The sequence below is a fragment of the Miniopterus schreibersii genome, assembly GCF_964146895.1.
Source record: "Miniopterus schreibersii genome assembly, chromosome: 9".
Classification (NCBI taxonomy): Eukaryota; Metazoa; Chordata; class Mammalia; order Chiroptera; family Miniopteridae; genus Miniopterus; species Miniopterus schreibersii.
In genome coordinates this window covers 3,745,686-3,767,976 of record NC_138118.1, presented here as the reverse complement: position 1 = coordinate 3,767,976, position 22,291 = coordinate 3,745,686, and the positions used below count along the sequence as shown (strand labels likewise).

General features: G+C 52.8%; 1 protein-coding gene across 1 annotated transcript in view; it reads right to left on the bottom strand.

Annotated features, from left to right (window-relative positions):
- ZNF786 (zinc finger protein 786) overlaps positions 1 to 22,291 on the bottom strand; it is a 33,203-nt gene that overhangs the window by 10,250 nt on the left and 662 nt on the right. Inside the window, exons 2-7 of the mRNA XM_081147708.1 lie at positions 19,324 to 19,725; positions 19,113 to 19,239; positions 18,827 to 18,955; positions 15,542 to 15,658; positions 14,386 to 14,496; positions 11,695 to 12,546 (exon numbers count right to left, since the gene is read on the bottom strand). Of these exons, the coding sequence (XP_081003834.1) occupies positions 11,695 to 12,546; positions 14,386 to 14,496; positions 15,542 to 15,658; positions 18,827 to 18,955; positions 19,113 to 19,239; positions 19,324 to 19,725 (1,738 nt within the window). The remainder of the gene's footprint in view (positions 1 to 11,694; positions 12,547 to 14,385; positions 14,497 to 15,541; positions 15,659 to 18,826; positions 18,956 to 19,112; positions 19,240 to 19,323; positions 19,726 to 22,291) is intronic.

The following is a 22,291-nucleotide window of genomic DNA, read 5'->3' as shown; positions in this document are numbered from 1 at the left end:
GGTGCAGGTACAGTTGAGCAGGACTCGCAGCTCTCTGCCGAGTCTGAGTCAACAACTCAGGTATGAGTGGAGGTGTAAAGAACTTTATTAACGATGTACCATTTGGAAGAGGGGGTATAGCTCAGGGGTAGAGCATTTGACTGCAGATCAAGAGGTCCCCGGTTCAAATCCGGGTGCCCCCTTCCAGAGTCTCTTTTCCTGTTCGAGCTAAACTGACAAAATCAGTTCTATGCTGGCCATTCTCTAGTCGCCTACAGGAGGAGGCTGGCCAGAGCCTATGACCTGGCACATCTGTGGCCATCCCTTCTCATTCAGGATCCAGTCAGGCACTGGGCAGGACCTTGAGGACCAAGACCAAGACCAAATCCATCCCCAGGGCCCTCTCTGTGTGTGTTCCCTGGAACCAATTTCAGTATCATTCAGAGGCCAGTCCAGAGACAAAAACTAAGCCAGTTATTTTAACCGAATTTTAATATAAATAACTGCTAACCAGTATATCAATTTCCTGTAGCTTCTGTAACAAAGCACCACAAATGGGTGACATAAACAGCAGAAATTCGTTTTCTCCGAGTTCTAGACGCCAGAGTGTGAAATCAAGGTGTCAGAGGCCTAGGCTCTCTCCGAAGGCTCTATGGGTCCTTCCTTGGCTCTTTCACCTTCCGGTGCTTGTGGGGAGTCCTTGGCCCTCCCTGGCTTGTCGCTGCATCAGTCCAGTCTCTGCCTCTGTGCTCACATGGCTGTCTTCTTTCTGTGTGTCTCTTCTCTTCTTATGACACCATTCACACTGGATTAGGGCCCACGCTGCTCCGTGGTGATCTCATCTTAACTAACTCCGTCTTTGACGACCCTCTCCAAATGAGGACACATTCCTGCACACTGGGGGCTAGGAATTCAACATATCATCTGGGGGACACAATTCAACCCACAACAACCAGGAGTTAAAAGTGAGAGGGTAGAAAGGGAAGACTCAGTGCCATAGAGGTGGTTTCTGTAGAAGCAGCCACCACTCCAGGGCTGGGGACAGACAGGAGAGGAGAACTTGTTAAATCTTACAGGCTTGGGGAGCGTCTCTGGGGCTCAGGGACTCAGATCCCTAAGCTGCTGTCCCTGGAGAGTCACGACGAAGCTGGGCCTGTGAGCACCAAACTGCACGCGGCAATCACGGTTGCTACTGGATGGGCTGTTGCTGCCAGGTGACAGTGACAGGAACCCGGAGCAGGCAGGCAGGACCAAGTGCTTCTTCCTGCTCCAACCCTCCATCTCCTTCTGGAGCCCTATTGTCAGGACCAGCCGGGAAGCCACCCGGCCAAGGAGGAGCCCGGTTTACCGAGGCACAGGCCAGCATCACAGAGCAGAGCACAGAGAGGGGGACTTGGAGCCTAGAGACCATCGTTTCTTCACACATTTCTCCATCTCTCCCAGCAGCTAAAGGGTTGACGATACAGAGATTCGGGGCACGGGGAGAGGTCAGCCTGCGTCCTCACGTGTGGCACAGTGCAGGGCTCTGATCGGTAGCCAGTCATGTGTGTGCTCTCTGTGCGGTGCTCCATGCTTGCTCAGGCCATGGGGCATCCTGAGTGTTTTCAGATGCTCAGCACAAAACCCACCATCTAGATGTGAGTGTGGATCCTTCCGGCTGTGAGGGGATGCTCCCCAGAGGCCTGCCCTCCTCCAGGCGCTGAAGGTGGGGAGGTTGTGGGGCTGTGGGAGGAGGGAACCTCTTGCTTCTTCTGATGTGGGCAGATGAGTTAGAAGTAAAGCAGGTCTGACAGCTAAGCCAAGCCATGCGTAAGGGGCATCTGGGGCAGAAGCTCTGGGTGTGGCTGCACAGAGAAAGGGTGTCCATTGGGCCTCCCTGGTGTGGCAAGGGGGTATAGCTCAGGGGTAGAGCATTTGACTGCAGATCAAGAGGTCCCCGGTTCAAATCCGGGTGCCCCCTAGCATTTTAGTCACTAAAGGTCATGAAGGGGTTCCAGTGTCCCCTCCTCTTTCTGGATATGATCTGAGTCTTCCTGCAAAGGGGGAAGAAGCTGAGGACGCCCTTCCTGCCCAGAGCAGGGCAGCTCTGCTCAGGTGACGTGTTTGTCCCACTCCTCCGATCCGCCCGCTCTCCCTCACCTGTCCCCATGCTCTCCAATGTGAACTTGATCTCTTGCCTGAGGTTGAGGACTCTGACCTTTGCAGGTGACCAGAGTGGAATGTGGACAAAGGAACAATAGTTGGACTACTGGTCGACTTCTCAATAGTTGCAAAGAAAGTCAGAAGATGGTGCAGTGGACACATATGCTGAGAGAAAACAACAGTCAGCTCTGAATTCTATTCCCAGCTAAACTGTTCTTTAAGAACAGACACAAGCTGAGAGCTTACCACCAACAGACTCTCGCTGCAGAAAATTTTAAATATATACTTCAGAGAAAAGAAAAATAATCCTCGATGGGAGATCTGAGATACAAGAAGGAAAGTTGAACAAGGAAATTATAAGATATGTAAGTAAATCTAAAAATCGTTGACCATAGCCTTGGCCAGTGTGGCTCAGTTGGTTGGAGTGCTGTCCCATGCACCAAAAGGTGGCGGTTTTGTTTCATGGTCAGGGCGCATACCCAGGTTGTGGGTTTGATCCCCCGAACGGGAGGCAGAAGATCAATGTTTCTCTCTCTATCTCCTTCCCTCTCTCTAAAAGCAATTAAAAAATTATTGACCATATAACACAGTATTAATGTCTAATTTATAAAGTTTTTTAAAAAATAACTAAAATACTGGTTAACAATAACATAAGGAATGGGGTCATAAAAGTTAAAATGTTTACGTAATTTGGAGGAAGATAAAGATATTGATTAACATATATTAAAATTTGCATGCAAAAATTTTTATGGTATCATTTTAAAGGTTGTGGTTTTGGTGCTCTCCCTCTAGGTATGGATTTAATTTTTTTTACTATGTTTTGGATTGATAGGGGTTGTTGAATGTAAAGATTGATGTTTTTTTCATTAGTTGTGAAATAGCCTCAGTGGTGTCTCCTCAGATATTGCATCAACTCCATTCTCTCATTTCTTCTCCCTGGACTCCATTTAAATGTACCTTCTCACTGTGTCTCTCTAGTCTGTCTGCCACACTTTTATCTCTCCATGTTTTATAATGGAAAAATGGACATTTCTTTCGAGTGTTCTAATTAAACAATTTTCTCTTTGGTTGAACCTATTAACTGAGTAGAACACAGATATATTCATTGAGTTTTTCATTTTTGTTACTGACTTTTAGATAAAAATTTTCTATCAAACTGTCTTAGTCACTATTTATTTATTTATGTATTTATTTATGTATTTATTTATTTATTTATTTTTATTGATTTCAGAGGATTTGAGAGGAAGGGAAAGGGAGAGAAAGAGAGAAACATCAATGATGAGAGTCATTGATCAGCTGCCTCCCGGGCATGTGCCCTGACTGGGAATCGAATCGAGATCTCCTGAATCATAGGTCGATTCTCAACTGCTGAGCCACGCCAGCCGGGCCTCTTAGCCACTTTTAATGCTTTCCAGCTTCCTACCGAAATTTTCTAGCCTGGCTTTTAGCTCCTTGAACACAGCAACACTGTTATTTTATTGTGTGTTTCTGGCAGCTCTAATATAAAAAGTTCCCATGTTTAGTTCTGTGGCCTGTTGTTTCTATTGATTTTCATTGATTTTTTTTTTTTTGCTTCCCTGTGTACATAGTTATCTTTGGCTATGTGTTGAACATTGGATTCAAAACTTTATTTGTAGAATTTTAGGCAGGGTGCAGATAATATCACCCTTCAGTTGTTTGTTTGTTTGTTTGTTTTCTTGATTTTCAGGTATCTGTGAGACTCTAGCAGTCAAGATACTTCAATATAATTTCAAGGCCTGCGTTTCTGAGGCCATTCAGATGCACAAAGACCGGCCACAAATTCTTGCAGTGGCTGTTTTCTTTCAGTTCGCCCTTACCCTAGAGGGTGCTAGCCCAAAGCCAGAGGTAGTTTACCAGTGTCCCTACTCTCAGCGGCCCGGAATTCTGACTTCTACCCTCCAAGTCCTGACATGCTTCCAAAAGTTCCACCGAGCCTCTCAGCTCCCTCTCCTGGACTGAAAACCACACTCAGGGACAAGGGGGCCTTGGGTGTGGAGCTTTAACTTTCTGTTTCCCATCCTTCCCAAATCCCCATCTAGTATTTCCTGTCTAACTAGATAGCTCTTTGATGCTTTTAACGAGATGTTTTACATATTTTCCCAGATTTTTCATGTGTCTTTGAAGGAAATATTGTTTCAAATTACCTTGTTCATGAAGGAATGTGCAGATTCCCCTGCAGGATTCTTTATACTTTTTTGAATTAAAAAATATTATATAAAGTAGGGTCTACTTCTAAGCCTTTTCATCAAGAAAATACTGACCCAGAGTAGGCGAGAGAGGCAAACATCAATGTGAGAGAGACACATCAGTTGGTTGTGGGATCAGGGCCAGGGATGGAATCTGCCACCAAGGCACGTGCCCTTGGCTAGAATTGAACCTGCGACCCTTCAGTCCATAGGCTGATGCTTAAAGCGCTGAGTCAAACCATCTAGGGCCAGAGCCTTTGCTTTTGACCTGGTTCTCAAATCCTTACAGTCACCTCCGGGAAGGCGAAAGATGTCTATCCATACTCCGCAAGTGGTAGCAGCAAGAACAAGGACACAGCCTCCTTTCTGGACATTACAGCGAGGTCGAGGAAATGTGACGTTACTAGAAAGAAAATAAAGTCCTCACGCAGGCCATGAAGGGCCAGCGTCCCGGTCCCGGGTGGTCTGGGCTAATTCCTCAGCCTCTTCAGTTTAATGTGACCACAGTAGCTGCTGTCTGGGTGATGGTGAGGGGAGGACTCTTGGAGCTGGTGCTGATTCAAACCCTAACTTTTAAAAAAAAAAAAATCACATTTAATATGCAAATGTGGGAGAAAGAGGCACATATTTCAGCACCAGCTTCAGTAACTAAAAGGGTCAAAGAAGTAGGGGGCACCTGGATTCGAACCAGGGACCTCTTGATCTGCAGTCAAATGCTCTACCCCTGAGCTATACCCCCGCTCGCATATAGCCTTCCATTAGCGCCTTTTCACCCACGCACTCCGCCCAGGACAGCTCCGTGTCTATGCGTCCCTGTGGTTTAGGCACGTCCCAGGAGGTGGTAAGTCCACCATCGTCCACTCTCTTGCCTTCCCTTCTCCAACCTTCACCAGTCCCCCCTCCAGCCCTCCCCTTGCTCAGGTTGTGGGAACGGCACCAGCCTCTACACCTGGAAGGGCCATCTGAGTCTACACTCGTGTTTCTACCTGAACGTGAGCACATATCAGAACGATGGTCGGGTCCGGGGCTTTAGTGACCCTCACGCTGAGCGGGGAGAGCCTCACCCCTGTTCCGAGGCCTCAAGAAGGGTGCTCATTGATCCATTCATCTGTTCATCCAGTCACTCAACAAACAGAGCATGTGAGGACACAGGGACCTAAAACATTGTCCTTGCTCCTCAAAGAGCCTTAGTCCAATAGGAGACAGAATCATGAACCAAAGTATTTCCACAGGAGTGGCAGAAGCCCAAGAAGAGAGCTGTGGGAGCAGAGAGTGAGGAGCTACCCTGCCTGGAGCATCAAGGGGGCTTCCTGGAGGAGGTGGACAAGGAGGAGTTTGTCGGAAGAAGCTGGAGAGGATTTCAGGCCATGGGAGGAATGAAAACAAAGGTAAAAGCATGTCAGGCATGTCTGGAGCTCAGGGAGGCGTCAGACTGTGTCACACACGTGTGCTCATCCACCGGGAAACATTTTGGAAGTCTGGATTCCTGTTCGCCCAAGAGTGGGGCTCAGCCGTTGTGACTGAGGGAAGGCGGGTGACGCGGTGTGACAAGCCATGACCGCATTTAATTCTCTCAGACACCCTTCTGTTGTCTAACTCCAGGTCTAGCCAGGACAGGGCCGGGCCCAGGGAGCACCGGAGCGCCACACGGGCCCTAGGACACAGCGCAGTCAATGTGGGGCGTGAGGCGTCTGAGGGCCGGGGGCCAATGTGGATGACAAGAACAGTCCTTTGCCTCCTTATTTTCTAGGTGAGACTAAAAGTGAGTTTGGGAAGGGGGCACCTGGATTTGAACCGGGGACCTCTTGATCTGCAGTCAAATGCTCTACCCCTGAGCTATACCCCCATGCCTGCTTATGAACCCTAATGACACCTCTTGAACTGCGCACTGCTTCTGGACTCTTACAGCCCAGCTCCCGGGAGCAGGCACCCCGCCCTGTGACACCCTGGCTCCCCCTGTCATCACTGACTCACTCGTCCACCTATAAACACCTGCCGAACGCCTCCCATGTGCCAGGCTCCTTCCTTCTTCCATTTCTCTCCCTCCCTCTCCGGCTGCACTTGCATCTGCCACCCCGGTCTGTCTGCCCTACCGTGGGCAGTCATTGGCTTTGCCAGCCTAAGAGAGCCCCGGTCCCCTCCTGCCCTCCCGCGCCAGGGCCCTGAGGGGCAGAGAAGGTGTATGGATAGAGCAGCAGGTCTGGGGCAAGAACCTGGCCGGGACACCACACCCTGAGACAGCCGGCTCCTTTCTCCCGTCTACCACCCGCTTCATCCACTCAACCCCCTTCATCCGCTCAACCAGGGTGTGGAGGAAAGAGGTTAACCAGCTCCAGATTCCCTCCCAAGGGGAAACTGATTTGGGGAGGGGGGGGTGGGACCTTGGTAACTTGCTTGTGAGTCCCCTGCGCAGGGAGGAGATGGTTCTGGGACTTGGCAGCAGAGGCAGGCAGCTCTGTGAGCAGGGGAACAGGGAGGCCGCCAGGAAGGAGGCTGTCCTCTGATCTGAGAGGCTGGGGCCAGTGTGGGACACGGCCGGAGAGAGCGCCCCCACCCTCCACGTTGATGGAAAAGCCAAGAAAGGCTTTGGGTGTTGCCCAACCCCATCTCTTCCCCACACAGAAGAGTCTCTTGGGAAGTCCATGCTGCTCACAGGGCTTTGGGCAAGTAGATCTTTTGTCCAGAAACACTGAGGAGGGCCCAAGACCCCACGGGCTGGTTTACGTAGCACCTGGAATGATTTCATATCTCCTGTGCTCTCCTAAGCCTTGGCTCTCCAGGGGAACGTGTTAAAACTGAGACCCCCCAGACCTGCTGAAGGAGACCCATCTGTCTGCACCTTTCCTAGAATTCTGGCAGGAAGAGCCCTGGGGAAAGCACCCCGTAAATGACGCAGTCTTGCCCTGCACTGTCGGGTCGGAGGGAGCAGAAGCGGCCCTCAGAGCAAGGCCTGGCCTGGCTGGGGGAGCAGCAGGGCTCTCCCCTGATGCGGCTGGAAGGCTTACAGAGAGGGTGGGACGCAAGGAAGTCACTGCTCGGTTATTAGTTGAAATCTGCTAAGACTACAGGGCTGACCCAAATCCCCTGAGGATCTCATTTCTCAAAGCTTCTGTGCTCACTTGAGCCCCACAGGAGCAAACCCTGGCTCCATGGCACAGCTGAGCTGAGGTTGGGGGGGCCTATGACCCAGGGACACCTCGGCCAGGCCCTGCCTGCTCCACACCTCCCAGTCCTGTCACCCCGCCTTAGGGGCCCAGCCTGGTGGCCAAAGTCCCCTTGCACGCCAGGGAAGGGAGCGCCTCCCCAGGCTCCTGCGGTAACAGCCCTCACGGACACAACTACCTGCAGGCCTCAGATCCACAAGGCTCGTTTGATTCAATAAAGGAAGAAAACCAAGGACTTAGAGCCAGCCTCTTACCCAGAGATACAGGCGTCTCATGGTCCCCTTCATGACAAGCTGGCAGAGCTCTCCCTGCCAGTCTTCCAGGCACTGAGAGCTCACAGCCACATCTCCAGCAGTCACAGGCACCCGGAGGTGCAGGGCGCCCCCACCAATGCGAGTTACAGCCATTTCAGAAAACAGCTCAAATCAGCTCCAGTCTCTGCTCCCGCTCCCTGAACCAGAGGGCACTGCTGGTCAAAGCATCTCCCCCTTGTTTCCTTCAGATAAAAGGCAGGGACCGGCAGCTAAAAGGACCCAAGGTCGGGGCTCCGGGTTCCTGTCCCCTCTCCTAGGTACATACCCATCTCCCTTGAGTTCTCCTACACCAGCGGGTCTTCATCCTCAGGGGTCGTTCTGGAGTAACGGGCACAACCATACCCCTCCCAACCAAGCGGCTCCGCCTGCCACAGAGGACCTTTCTGCTGTGTCACACTTTTCTGGCATTTTTAAAAAACATGTTTTTATTGATTTCAGAGAGAAGGGAGAGGGAGAGCCCAGCCGGGCGTGCGGCTCAGCAGTTGAGCATCGACCTAGGATCCAGGAGATTGCAGTTCGGTTCTCAGCCAGGGCACGTGCCCAGGTTGCAGGCTCGATCCCCAGTCGGGGGCCTGCAGGAGGGACCTGATCAATGATGCTCTCATTATTGATGTTTCTATAAAAAATATAAAGATTTTTTAATTTTAAAAAGGAGAGGGAGAGACAGAAACATCAATGATGAGAGTCATTGATCCTCTGCTTCCTGCACACCCCCGACTGGGGATCCTGCCCACAACCCTGGCATGTGCCCTGACCAGGAATCAAACCATGGTCTCCTGGTTTATGGGTCAACGCCCAACTCCTAAGCCATGCTGGCCAGGCATTGTTTGTTTTCTATTGAACTTATTGGGGTGACATTGGTTAATAAAATCATATAGGTTTCAGGTGTACACTTCTCTACAAAGTCATTTTCTTAAAGTCAGCCAGCTTGTCCTCTGGTGTCCCTGTCCATCCCTCCAAGCTCTGTTGTCAGACAGCCTGGGGATTCCATCTTCTCTCAGTCTGTGTGGCAGCCAACATGGCCAGAAGGCAGGTCTCTGCGGACTGGATTTGAGCCCCATAAGCCATTCCTGTGACTAGATGTGAGGAGGTGAGACAGCCACCAGGAGAGGGGTCCAGAGCCATTCCCTGCTACGAGAAGGTCAGGATGCTCTAGAATAGGGGGAAACTTCTTTCAGGCACCCAAAGGCCTCAGTGGTCAGACCCCCAAACACCTGGAAGACTCAAAGACAGCAGATGCTGGACCCCACAGGGCCCCCATGGGGAGAATCCTGAACCAAGACCCAGGAGCAGTAAAAGATGAACTAAGAAAGCATCACCATCATAAATGAACAGTGGAAAGGATTTGGATCCTAGCCCTACCACACACAGTGACAGAATCTTAGTCAATTCCTTAACCAACCACTTCACTCAGGAACACAGCCCGGGAGATAGGAAGTGAGTGAGAAACCCGGGTCCAGAAAACCTCCCAGGGTACCGATGCACACCCAGACTATTTCAGTCCCCATGTTCTAGAGCAATTCCCCACCACCGCCCAGCGTGCCCTGTGGGCACCTGGCAGAGTGAGCACGGGTCCAGGCCCTGGGCTAGTGAGGAGCAGCCCACCCAGAGACTGCCCTGCAGGGAGCTGTCTACCCAAGGGCAGGAACCAGGCCACATGCAAGCACGCATTGAGTCCAATGTATTTATTGAGCCTTGGAGCAAGGAATCATCAGTTCTTTAGGGCCTTTAACACCAGGACTCCACCTTTCTTTGTCTTACAAATGAGGAAGCCCAGACCCAGAGCTGGCAGAGAGTCTAAGACCATACCAGGCTCAGGCCTCCGGAGTCCCTGAGGTGCGCTCTGCTCCTGCACCACGCAGGCTCCCTTGACTCATTTTGGAGAAAAGCACTTTCTTTAAACACCTATTGGGTGTCAGAACTCACAAGGCCTCACTGAGGGGCTCAGCACATTTACTGCTTTGGAAGAAAAGGGGGCGCTAGTGCTTTGCAATTTCTCACGTTTGGCTTCCGAATACCTGCATTGACAAAGGGCACTAACATTAGCAAACCGGCCCAGAAACTCTCAGCCCTGAGGCATCCCAAGGAAACACCTGAGACCAGCTCTTGCAGCTGAGTGAAGATCAGAGCAGCTACACTTGCATCATATCCTGTTTGAGCCTCGCTGACAGCCCAGCCCTGACTTGTGGGGCCCCTGGAGAGGGCTGGGGGGTGCCAGCGCAGACAAGAAGAATCCACACCAGGGGAGGGTGGCCCCATTTCTTCCCAAGCCCAGGGGAGCTTGGTTGAACTGTCACCGACTTACATACTCCCTGGTGCCCCAGAGATGATGGCAATGTTACCATCCGCCCCCAACTCTGTTCACAACTTTGGGAGAGGTGTCGAGAGTCAGAGGGGGCAACAGGAAGCGGAACAGCCAGGGACCTGGGCACCTGGATGCAGTCCACTTCACATAGTGGCAGACAAATATGACAATCAGAACAGCTGAGGACCCATCACTCCAGCTTCAAAGTCACTTACCCTGAGGGTGGGTCTGTAGGCAGCGCCCTGAGTGGTGTGATGTAAGAGGCACAAGGAGCTTGCTGCTGTCTTCTCCGTGAGGCCTGTTGCTACGACCTGAACTTCCACCGTCTGACTCTTTACTTTGGTAAGAATTTGTTTCACTGAAATTCAAAGCGCTCCAGGGGGGGAAAACGGCCTCACTCTGCCCCCATGGGACTTCCCACTCACTCCACAAAATCAAGGTCCCCCCTGACAGACTCTAAGGGAATGGGCCGCGGATCCACGTGGAAGGGAGCAGCAGCCCTGAACTTGAAAGGGAGGTGAAACCAGGCTTCCGATTTGTCCGGCTGCTACGACCCTGACAACCCTAAGGTGAGGTAGGAAGCACTGGGGTCATCGCCGCTTTGACAAGCGAGGAACACGAGGCTGGAGGTGGTGAAAAGATGTATCCAGATCTCCTGGTCTAACTCTGCGGGAGGCCCAAGTTCTGGGAGACAGCTCCCTCCTTCAACAATGACAAACCATCCAGCTGGCTGACCAGCCTCACCCAAACCAGGCCCTTTCTCTCAGGAGCTTCTTGGGCTCTGCAGACACCATCCTCCTGGTGACACATGGGCAGGGAGCATGCACACCCTGAACACAGAGAAGAGGGGGTCGTCTACTCTGGGCTTCAGTCCCCCTTCTCTACTAACAACGTCAATCAGCACCTGCTGTTGGAAGGACTGGGCACACTGGGTGTCAGTCTGGGCCTAGGTGCCGACATCTGGGAAGATGCCTGGCTTCCAGGACAGCAGCCGAGGCATCCCCATCTGGTCTGCGCAGTGGGCTCTGCGGTCCCCACACTCAAGCCGGTGGCAGAACAGTCCCGCCCCTCAGGAGCTCTTGGTCCCCTTTGCAACCACACACACAACAGTTACAAAAGCACCAGAAAAGCTCTATAAGGAGAAAAAAAAAAAAACCAGTTTCAAAATAACAAAGTACAAAAGTCCCATCTCCAAGTGCCTGTTCCTCGGGCTGGCCGTCCCCTCGGCTGTTTCTCACGTTGCAGCCAGACCCCCCCTCTGCCGACACAACCTGCACCCAGGACCTCGACGTTTCCATCGCCCCCTGCTGGACGGCAGCGTCTCTGGTCCAAGGAACCCGCCAAGGGCCCCCCCCCCCAAGCCTTCAGGGAATCCTTTGTAAGTCAGGAATGTAGAAAAGGCAGCAAAGAGTGACAAACTCAGAAAACAGGACCTGGGGGCAACTCCTAGGCTGTCACCAAAAAGGCTGCCGCTTCCCCCCTGAAGGGGGCGGGGGGAGGTCTCCCCAAAGCCACCCCAGCAGGAGCCAGCGGGGCGGCCGGCAGGCGGAGAGGGGGCCCCGCCGGGACCCCGCGGGCTCAGCCGTCCTCCGAGGGGCCGGGCCGGGGCCGGGGCCGCGGCCGCGGCGGGCTCCCGGGGCAGGCGGGGGGCGCCTGGCCGCGCGCGTGAGTCTGCATGTGGATGGTCAGGTGGTGGTTGCGGTTGAAGGCGCGGCCGCACTGCGGGCACTGGTAGGGCCGCTCGCCCGTGTGGATGCGCTGGTGGCGGAAGAGGTCCGAGGGCCTGCGGAAGGCCTTGCCGCAGTAGGGGCAGGCCGGCCAGCCCTGGCTGTGGCCCGTGTGCAGGCGCTGGTGCAGCAGCAGGCTCTTGCGCCGCTGGAAGAAGCGCAGGCACTCGCTGCAGTGGTACGCCTTGGCGGCCGCCGGCCTGCGCCCCACGAAGGGCCGGCCGGCCAGGGCGCGGTGGCCCTCGGGCTCCTCGGGGAGCCAGCGGATGACGGGCCCCGGCACCACCACCTCCCCGGGCTCCAGCGCCGAGGGCGCGTCGCCCCAGGCGCCGGGCGCGGGCGTGGGCGAGCCCCCGCGGGCCTGCGCGCGCCCCTCCTCCACGTGGGTGCGCTGGTGGATGGTCAGGTTGATCTTCAGGCGGAAGCTCTGCCCGCAGTCGGGGCAGGGGAAGGTCCGCTCTCGTCGCCGGCGGGGCAGGATGCGGGGCGCCTCCCCCACCGCCCCAGCCGGCCGAGGCCGCGGGTCCCCGGCGCGCACCCTGGGCACCCCCTGGGCATGAAGCTGGCGGGGGCCCTCGGGCCTGCCCTCCGGCCCCCTGGGGGCTGTACTCTGGGTCCGGCTGGGGGACTGCCCCAGGAAGAGCTGCTCCGGCACCAACTCGTCCTCGGACAGCGCCTCCGTCTTGATGACCACGCCACGGGCACCACCTGCCGGGAGGAGGAACGTCCGGTGGTTCCCTGTGGGCCGCCGCGCCTCTGCCCCAGGCTGGCCCCTCTCCTGCTTTCACGGGATCCTTTCTCCCGCAGGGCTCACCCCAGGGCGCAGGGGGGCCTCTCACTCAGCTCCACCCACAGGCACTGCCTCCTGAAGTCACCCAGTCTGTCTGTCACATGGCCGCTAAGGAGTCAGGAGAGAGAAGACAGTGCTGCCAAACCAGGGAGCCAGGATGTCAGGGGTCAGACCAGTGGGAGACATACAGGTGGGAAAATGGAGGGGCGGCAAGGACAGGCAGAGACCCTGGACCCTGAGATAGGCTGGCCATGCAGGACCCCCTGATGTGATGACCTTAGTTCTGATCTTGAATGACAATGAGCCCTGTGGGCCTTGACTGCCTCCGGCCTAGGCCAGAGGCTTCAGGCCTGGAGGCGCTGAATGCCTCAACCACACAAGAGTTACTCATCCGAGTCACAAATCCACTGTGACCTCGGTGACACACAGGTGACATGAAGACTGGGCTTCTCTGCTGGGCCTCAGTGTGGGTCACACTTGACTCGGAGACAGGACCGAGGCAAAGGAGCCTCCAGGACACAGCAGTGAAAGGGTGGCACTGAGGCAGCAGGTCCCAGGGGTCCCTCACGCTGGGAAGGTAGGTCCTGGCTACTGAGCCCTGCCTGAAACACTGTGCATCCTTCCAAGTCCTCCCACCGCTGTTCACCTCTCGTCTTCCCTGCAGTCATCCCCCCACACCACTCTGACCTCCCCCAGCACCTGGTGGCCTCAGCGGCTAGACCACAAGGCCTGCTCAGAGGGTAACCTCAAACCCCACCCTCTGCAATATTAAAAGGAAAATCTTCAGCCCTTTCTGAGCAACTTCCAAGATCTAGGACCAGAGTCATTTCTGTTTTTCTGAAACTTGAACTTAAACCTCAAACCAGGAGGCCAGTGCACACGGGAGCCCTTCACTGCTGGCCCTCCAGGGACAGCACCGGATGGCAAGGCTGTGGGTCCTCTGCTCCTTGAAGCTCACCCGTAACCCTCACAAATATCTCAGGACAGAACTTTATTTCTGTTAGAAATGATGTACTGGTAGTAATTTAGTTCTACAGCTACAGAAGCACTGAGTCTGTAAGAATCATTTAAACTTTGAGGTAGAATGGGGTTGCATTTAATGGGCTACCATGGCATTCCTGACGGTAGGAACCAGTGAAGGCCAAGGTGCCCGGATCCTTTCACATGAGCCCATCTGCAGCTTGGTCCCACCACGCCACGACCCCGTGGTGGACCCAAATCTGACCTTTGCCTCCGTCTGAAGCAGGTACCAGGATGGAACCAGGGGAGAGCTGGATCCCTTTCTATGGGGACAGAAAACCTGCCCCAAGGCCAGAATGGGCAATAATCGCCTTTTTTCCCCTTGCTCATCAGTGTCAGCCCGGTTTACAGAAAATACACAGACTCTAAGTGGGAACTAAATTTAAGTCACAGGCCTCCACACACAAGCTGTAAGACACTGGAGCCTGGGAGCCCGAGCCACTCCACAGTGGCTGTGAGACTTTTCTGTCACCAGACCACTAATCTGGCAGCCTGCAGTTTGTTTCCAAGTAGCAGCTTTCCAGCTAGGCCGAACCTCAGTGAGGGAGGAACAAACTACAGACGCTCTGCATCCCCAGAGCCCCAGGGAAATAAAACCTGGGGGGGCCAGTGAGGAAGGAACTCATCAGGAGGAAACTTAGCAGATTGCAAAATGCTAACCACCAGCCCACTCCTAGAGGGACCCCATGCTCCTCTGAGGCTCTGCAGTGGCTCCAGGGCTTTCTCTCTTCACTCACCTGGCCCCGTGCCGGGCAGGATGTCCCTGGGAGGGGAGGCTGGGGCCTCCCCATCTGAAGATTCTTCCTCCTGTTTAACTGAGGACAAAATGCTGGTGCTGGCCGGGGGCCCTGTGGGAGAGAATCCCGTGAGGGCCTCTTCCGACACCAGGCTCCTGCTGGGCGACAGCCGCTTCCCAGCAGGCCCTGGAAATGCTCCAGCACCTGCCAGGAAGAGGGGGCCCCAGGCTCTGCTCAGAGGACTGTAGCCTCCTCTTCAGAGGTGAGACGAGAGCTGTGAAGGCCACACGGCCCCCAGTGCCAACAACTGGTTCCCTGGCATCTCAGTGTCACTCTGATGGGCCTCAAAAGGACAGAGGGTTTGGGGAGGCCCCTGGGGCACAGTGGCAGGTCTGTGACAGACAGAGAGAATGAGAGGGTCCCATCTCTCCTTACGCAGTGTCTGGGAAGGAGGGACACAGGGAAGGGAGGAGTGTCACCTCCAACCTCAGGGAGGCCATATTCAATGGGGGAGATGCACAGAAATAACTGGAGAGAGAGGACCAGAGTCTGAAAGTCAGGCCAGCAGGAGGGAGGCGACAGAGGGGACGCCAAGGCAGCAAAGCGCAGTCTAAAGGCATAAAACAAGGCTCTGAATTATCTGCCAAGCCCTAGGCGGATGCCCTCTGTATTATACTCCACTTTTGTGAAAGGATGGACATGAGTTTCCTTTAAAAGGGAGCAGAGAACAATGGAAACGGTGACGGAAGCCACCAAGCTCTTCACAGGCCTTCAGAAAGACGGCCTGAACTGAGGAGCACACGGCTGCCCCGTGCCAGGTGTATGACACATACCTCCCCTTAATACACCCACAGTCAGGGCTCAGAACCTGCTCTCCTGTGCCCTGCCCCTCACTCCAGACAGACCGGTGCGCCTGGCCCCCAACACCCCTGTGGAACCCATACCTTTACTCACACCGTTTTCTCCTGCTGACATGCCCTGTGTTCCCAGCAAAACTGACTCTTCCTCGATGGCCCATCTCAGAGGCCCCTTTTCCAGGAAGCTGGTCCCACTCAGCCCAGCTGACCCCAGCCACCCCCTCCCTCTTCTCAGTACTGCTGGCCTGGTACTATTGCTGAGATGCCAGTCACACTGCTGCCTGGCAGCCCTCACTCACCTGTGCTTGTTGCAGGCGGGGTTACTCTTGCTTCTGAGTCTCTCTGGTGCTCGGGGGCCTGCCTTTCATTTGGTCCCTCCTGGTCAGACCTGACTGGGCTGGGAATGTGCTCTGGAACTGGAGGGAGAGTGGGGATACGCTAATCAGTGACACCGAGGACAACGCTGAGTTCCCCCAGGTAGCCAGAGCCTCTGGGAAATGGCTAAGTGTGGTCACTGGGACCTGGGACATCCGTTCAAAAACAGGGTGTGAGAATTAAGTGGACTTCACTGACCATCCAGTGACTACATTCTAGGCGAAAGCTTCCATGTCTAAGAGAAGGAAACAGTGCAGCACGGTAACTTATCTAATAGTGTACAAGCACCCCCAAGACTCTCATCAGTAGATATGGATGTTTATAGGAAGTTTGTATTTTTTTTTTAAAAGCTTCCCAGGGCAAAACACATGAACAGATATTTCACAGAATAAGAAGTTCAAATGACCCATAAACAAATAAAAATATATTCAACCACACTCATAATAAGAGGGGTACCATGAAAACCACACTGCTACCAAAGCCAGACAGACACTTCAAGAAAACTACAGACCAATATCCCTTATGAACACTGATGCAAAAATCCTCAGTAAAATACTAGCAAAACAAAATCAGCAGCATAGTAAAAGGATTAAACATCATAACCAAATGGAGTTTGTTCCTGGAATGCAAGGATGGTTCAACACATGAAACCAGATCAATGGATGACACCATATTAACAGAATGAACAGGGAAAAACACCCAAGATTATTCAATTGATGCAGAAAAGGCATCTGACAAAATTAAACACCTTTACCTGATAAAAACACTCAACAAAGTAAGCACAGAAGGAAACTACCTCAACATAACAAAAGCCACATATTAGGAACCCACAGTGAACGTCATATTTAATGGTGAGAAACTGAAAGGTTTTCCTCTAAGATTAAGAATGAGCCCAGCTGGCATGGCTCAGCAGTTGAGCGCCGACCTAGGATCCAGGCAATCAGGGTTCAATTCCCAGTCAGGGCACATGCCGGGTTGCCGGCTCCATCCCCAGTCAGGGGCATGCAGGAGGCAGCCGATCAATGACTCTTATCATTGATGTTTCTCTCTTTCTCTCCCCCTCTCCCTTCCTCTCTCTGAAATCAATCAAGATATATTTTTTTAAAAAATGGACAAAGGACTTGAATAGACATTTCTCCAAAGAAAACATTTCAATAAGTCAACGGCAGTGAGCAATAAGGACGTGAAAAGATTCTCAACATCACTATCCAGGGAAGGCAAATCAAAACTACAATGAGATACTACTTCACACTCATTATGATGGCTACTATTGAAAAAATAACAGAAAACAACAAGTGTTGACAGGAATGTAGAGAGAACTTGAGCACTGTTGGTGGGAATACTAAACAGTATAGCCACTGTGGAAAACAGTATGGTGGCTCCTCAAAAAATTTTAAAAGACAGAACTACCATATCATCCAGCAATTCCAATTTGGAGTATATATATACCCAAAAGACCTGAAGGCAGAGTATCAAACAGATATCTATACATCCATGATCAATCACGGCAGCATTATTCGCACGAGTCAAAACATGAAAGTAACCCAAGAGCGAAGGGATAAACAAAGTGTGGTCTCTCCATGCAATAAAATATTATTCCACCCTAGAAAGGAAGAAATTCTTCAGGCTACAACACGGATGAACCTGGAGAACGTTATGCTAAATAAAATAAGCCAGTCATAAACAGACAAATACTGTATGATTCTACTTATATGAGGTACTCAGGGTAATTAAAATCATCAAATTGTGGGTGCTGGAGGCTGGGAAAGAGGCAGAATGAGGGGTTAATATTTAATGGTATAAAACAACAGTTTCAACCGGTGTGCCCCAAGAATGTTTAAGACATGCAATACCTGACTCTTGAGTGAGGGGCACTGACCTCTTTTCCCTTAGACTGTCAAATAAAAAAATGACAACAGTCAACAGAACAACAGCCATCCGGTGGGAATGAATCAAAACTATACCTTTTTTAAAAAAAATCCTCATCTGAGGATATTTTTTCCATTGCTTTTCATAGAGAGTGGAAGGGGGAGAGACACACACACACACATCTATGCGAAAGAGACACATCGACTGGTTGCCTCCCACTCACACACCCACGGGGCCAGGGATTGAACCTGCAACCGAGGTATCGAACCCGGAATCAAACCCGGGACCCTTGAGTCCACGGGCTGACACACTAACCACGGAGCGAAACTGCTATAGCAAAATTATACCTATTTTTTTTTGGTCAGATCAGCAAAAAATATATTTCGGTGTGCCGCAGAATTTTAGTAGTAATTAGCTTATGTGCCATGAAATGAAAAAGGTTGAAAATCGCTGGTGCAGTTTCAGTTTTACAAGATGAAAAGAGTTCTGGAGGTGGATGGCAGTCACGGCTGCTAACACTGTGAATGCACTTCACGTCCCTGAACTGCACTCACACAGCTAAGATAGTGAATTTATGTTATGTGTATTTGACCACAATAAGAAAAAAAGAAATAAAGTATCAATACACAGTACAACATGGATGAACCTTAAAAACATGCTAAGTGAAAGGAGCCAGAGACAGAAGTGTTTTGGTTTTGGTTATGTTTAGGGGGGAAAAAAGAGATGTATACAGCCAATGTGCAAACCCTTGATCACTGGTGAACCTGGGTGATGACCCCCTGGAGGTTCACTGTACTATTCTCTGTACTTTCATTTATTTTTTAATTTTGTATTTAAAAAATAAAAAAGCTCCCCAGGAGATTCTGATACGCAGTCAACTTTGGAACCACCAGATACACACACCAGCGGTGGGGACGAAGCTCCTGAGAGGGTCCATTTCCACGAAGGAAAGCCCGTACCTTCCTGGCCTTACAGCTGCAGGTTACACAGTGGGGAGCAGAGGTGCAGGGGGACAGGAGGCAGTGACAACGCTGCTGCTGCTAGCAGGGCTGTTAGGAAGAAGTCCCCGCTGACTATAAAATGCTCAGCTGTACCAAACCTGCCGTCCCATTCGGTCCTCACAGCCGCCAGGGGAGGCAAGTACCGCTGTTCCCTTGCAGAGGCAGAAACCATAGGGCGCTCGGCAAAGGCCCCGCGCCCAGCCCTGACCGCCGGCCTGGGGCAGGGCGCGCCCCACCGTGGGTTAGGGGCCTGCGCTCCCTTCGGGCCTCACAGCACGTCTGGGAGGCCCAGGAGAGCGCACATGGTTCAGCGCACCCTCGCCAGCCTGTCCCACTCACCAGCGTCCGGCCTCCCTGCGCCGGCTGCCTCTCTCTCCTCCCCCTCCTCCTGGCCCCACAGGCCTCCAGGACAAGGCTCCTCTCCCCTCTCCATCCGGGCGAGGATGTCGGGTTTGGAGATGGCATAATCTGTGGACATAATGGAGAAAACTGGATCAGGACTGGTCACCTGCCGCCCGGTTAACCACAGAGATGCAGACACCAGAGGAACCAAAGCCAACGACACGGACAGACTGCAGGAGGCCAGTCTCCGGGCAGAGGCCCAGATGCGACGACGCGGCCTTACCCAGGGACACTAGCATCTCGTAGTTGCCCCTCATCACATGCTTGTACAGATCCTTCTGCCAAGTATCCAGCTTGCCCCACTCCAGCTCGGAAAAATACACGGCCACGTCATCGAAGGTCACGGGCACCTGGAACCACAGGGGTCACGCACGCTCACCCACATTGAAGGGCACGGCCCCTCGGGCGGTCCCACCCCAGGTGCCCGGGGTTACCTTGGGGGCCTCCCCCTTGCTGCCCGGGGGCAGCCTCAAGATCCAGAAGTTCCTGTTGCGCAGCAGGTTCTCCATGTTCTCCAGCCGTCTCTGCAGCAGCCCGTATTCCTGCAGCAGCGTCCCCAGCACGGCCCACTTGCCCTCCAGCTGGTTCCCGAACTCCAGGGTCGTCTTCTCGAAGTCGGCCAGCTTCTTCTCGGCCGTCCCTGTCCGTCCCTCCAGAGTCAGCAAGCGGGCCAGGCAGGAATCCACTTTCTTCTCCAAGGCCTGGATGGCGGCCACCACCGTCCACAGGGTGATCTCCGTGGAGTAGAGGTAGGAGCTCTTCTCGGCAGACGGCTGGGGCGATGAAGAAGGTGTCGAAGGCCTTTCGTCCTCTGTCTGCTTGTCCCTTTCTGGAGCCTGTCCACAAGCAGAGAAAGGAGAAACATCAGGACTATACAATCAAAACGTCCACCTCGAAAAGAAACCTCAGAATGGCACCTGCCCAGGTAAAGCCCCAGCTGGGGATCCTGAGGGCCAATCAGGCAGCCGGGTCGGAGATGGGGATGTGGGGACATCAGTTACAAGTCCAGCCTCAGGGCAGGAGACACTGGCTGGACCAAGGTATTAGCAAGTGGGAAACAGAAGGAAAACAGAGCCAGAGAAAGAATTATGTGTGGTCTCAGACAGGTGGCTCCCTACCTGGGTGTCTTGGTCTCTTCCTCTGAAAATGAAGGGACAGGCTTTGCCTGAGGCACAGAGAACATGAGCTCTGCACTCAGCCAGCCTGGCTGCAACTAGCAGCGCCACCGTTCACAAGCTGGCTGACTGTGGGCAAGATTTCTTTTTGTTTAAACATATTTTTATTGATTTCAGAGAGAGGGAGAGAGGGAGAGGGAGACAGAAACATCAATGATGAGAGTCATTGATTGGCTGCCTCCTGCACGCCCCCTCCTGGGGATCAAGCCCACAACCCAGCACGTGCCCTGACCGGGAATCGAACCTCAGTCTCCTGATCACAGGTCAATGCTCAACCGCTGAGCTATGCCGGCTGGGCTGGGCATGGTTTCTTAAACACCTTTCAATGTCCCTTCCATACTTAAAAGATGGAGCTAACGATAGTACCTACATGACACGATTGTGAGAATTAATGACACAACTTGGTAAAAAGCACTCCGTACAATGTCTAGTCTGGGCTACTCAATAAATGTGAGCCCTGTGCTGATACAGCCAAGATGACAGTGATGAGAATGTTGTGGATCTGACGGTCTGGCTCGGGGATGCAGTATGAATGGTGCAGACGGCTTTCTGTTTCACTTCTTTCATTCCACGGTCCTTCAACACCTTGGAAAAAAGCTTCTGAAGTGCCTCAGTTTACCTGGGTGCCTCCCTGAGCACGCGGGATGGCCTCAGTCCCCAGTTCATTTTATTATTATTATTACTATTATTTTGTTAATCCTTGCCTGAGGATATTTTTCCATTGATTTTTAGAGAAAGTGGAAGGGTGGGGGGGAGAGAGAAACATTGATGTGAGAGAGACATATCAATTAATTGTCTCCCGCATACGCCCCGACCAGGCTGGGGATGGAACCTGCAGCCCAGGTATGTGCCCCATAGCTGGGAATTGAACCCATGACCGTCCAGTGCGCAGGCCGACACTCTCACCATTGAACCACACCAGCCAGGGCAGTCCCAGTTCATCTTGCTAAAAGCCTGGCTGGAATGACGAATAGACATCTCGACCCCCCACTTCACTCATGCGTCCCAGTCCAATCGCCCAGCTTCCCTCCACCTTTGCATGGGCTCTCCCTGCACCTGTCTGTCTGCACGCCTGGCTTCCTCACACAAATCTCCGGCTCAGTCACTGCCTCACAGGGACCTTCACAGACCCACACATGTAAAATAGGGCCCTGCCCCGGCCTGGCCAGGCCCGCGTGGCTCAGCGGTTGAGCATCGACCCATGAATCAGAAGGCCACGGTTCAATTCCCCGTCAGGGCACATGCCCGGGGTCGCGGGCTCGATCCCTGGTAGGGGGCGTGCAGGAGGCAGCCGCTCAATGACTCATCATTGAGGTTTCTCTCTCTCCCTCTCCCTTCCTGTCTCTGAAATCAATATAAGCATATTTAAAATAAATAAAAGTTGTTGACACTCAATTCTCAGGCCCAATTCTCATTTTAATTAAAAAAAAAGGGGGGGGGCTGTTAATTCCCTTCTTCATAGCACTAATAACCTATGACAACTCTGTGTGTCCGCCCGGGTTACGGTTTCCCCACAAGGACATAAGCTCCAGGAGTGTAGGTGCTAATCATGTTGTATCCCCAGCTTCTAAGAGCGCCTCACTCACCACAGTTGCTCAATCAATACCTGTCCCTCGAATGAATGAATGAACAATTCGACGGCACGTTCATTCGGTTAACAATTACCGAACACCTGCCACCGTTAAGGTACAATGGGGGGGGGGCAGAAAAATGACATGGCTCTTTCTTCCATCTCCAGGAGAGAAATTCTGTATGGAAATACAAGAGTGATACCCACGGCCTAACAAAAGCCGAGGGCAAATCACTCCTGTTTGGGGGGCTTTCCTTGGAACCTCAGGTGATGCAAGTGGGCAGAGGGTAAGAAGCGAGTGGGCAGGAACCTCCAGAAAGAGTGCTGAGGGAGAGGGGTCCTGGGCTAGGTGGGAGCTGCAGGGGTCACCTGTCCCGTTACAGCGAGGCCATCCCGGGGGGGCTCTCCCCAGCAAACCAGGGCCATAAACCTGCAGAACTGCCACCCCAGGTTTCTCCCTGACACTCAGGGAGACCTAAAGGAAGGGGGAGGAGAGGAAGTTCGTCCTTAAGAAGCATCTAGAAAAAAAAAAAAAATCAAGGTTCTAGAAACTTCACTGACATGCACTGGTAACAACAGACACCATATATAGAGGTCTCTCTGCAAGTGTTCTTCTACTGTATCCAACCGGCCAAAGGATAGCTTTCTCTGACCTGT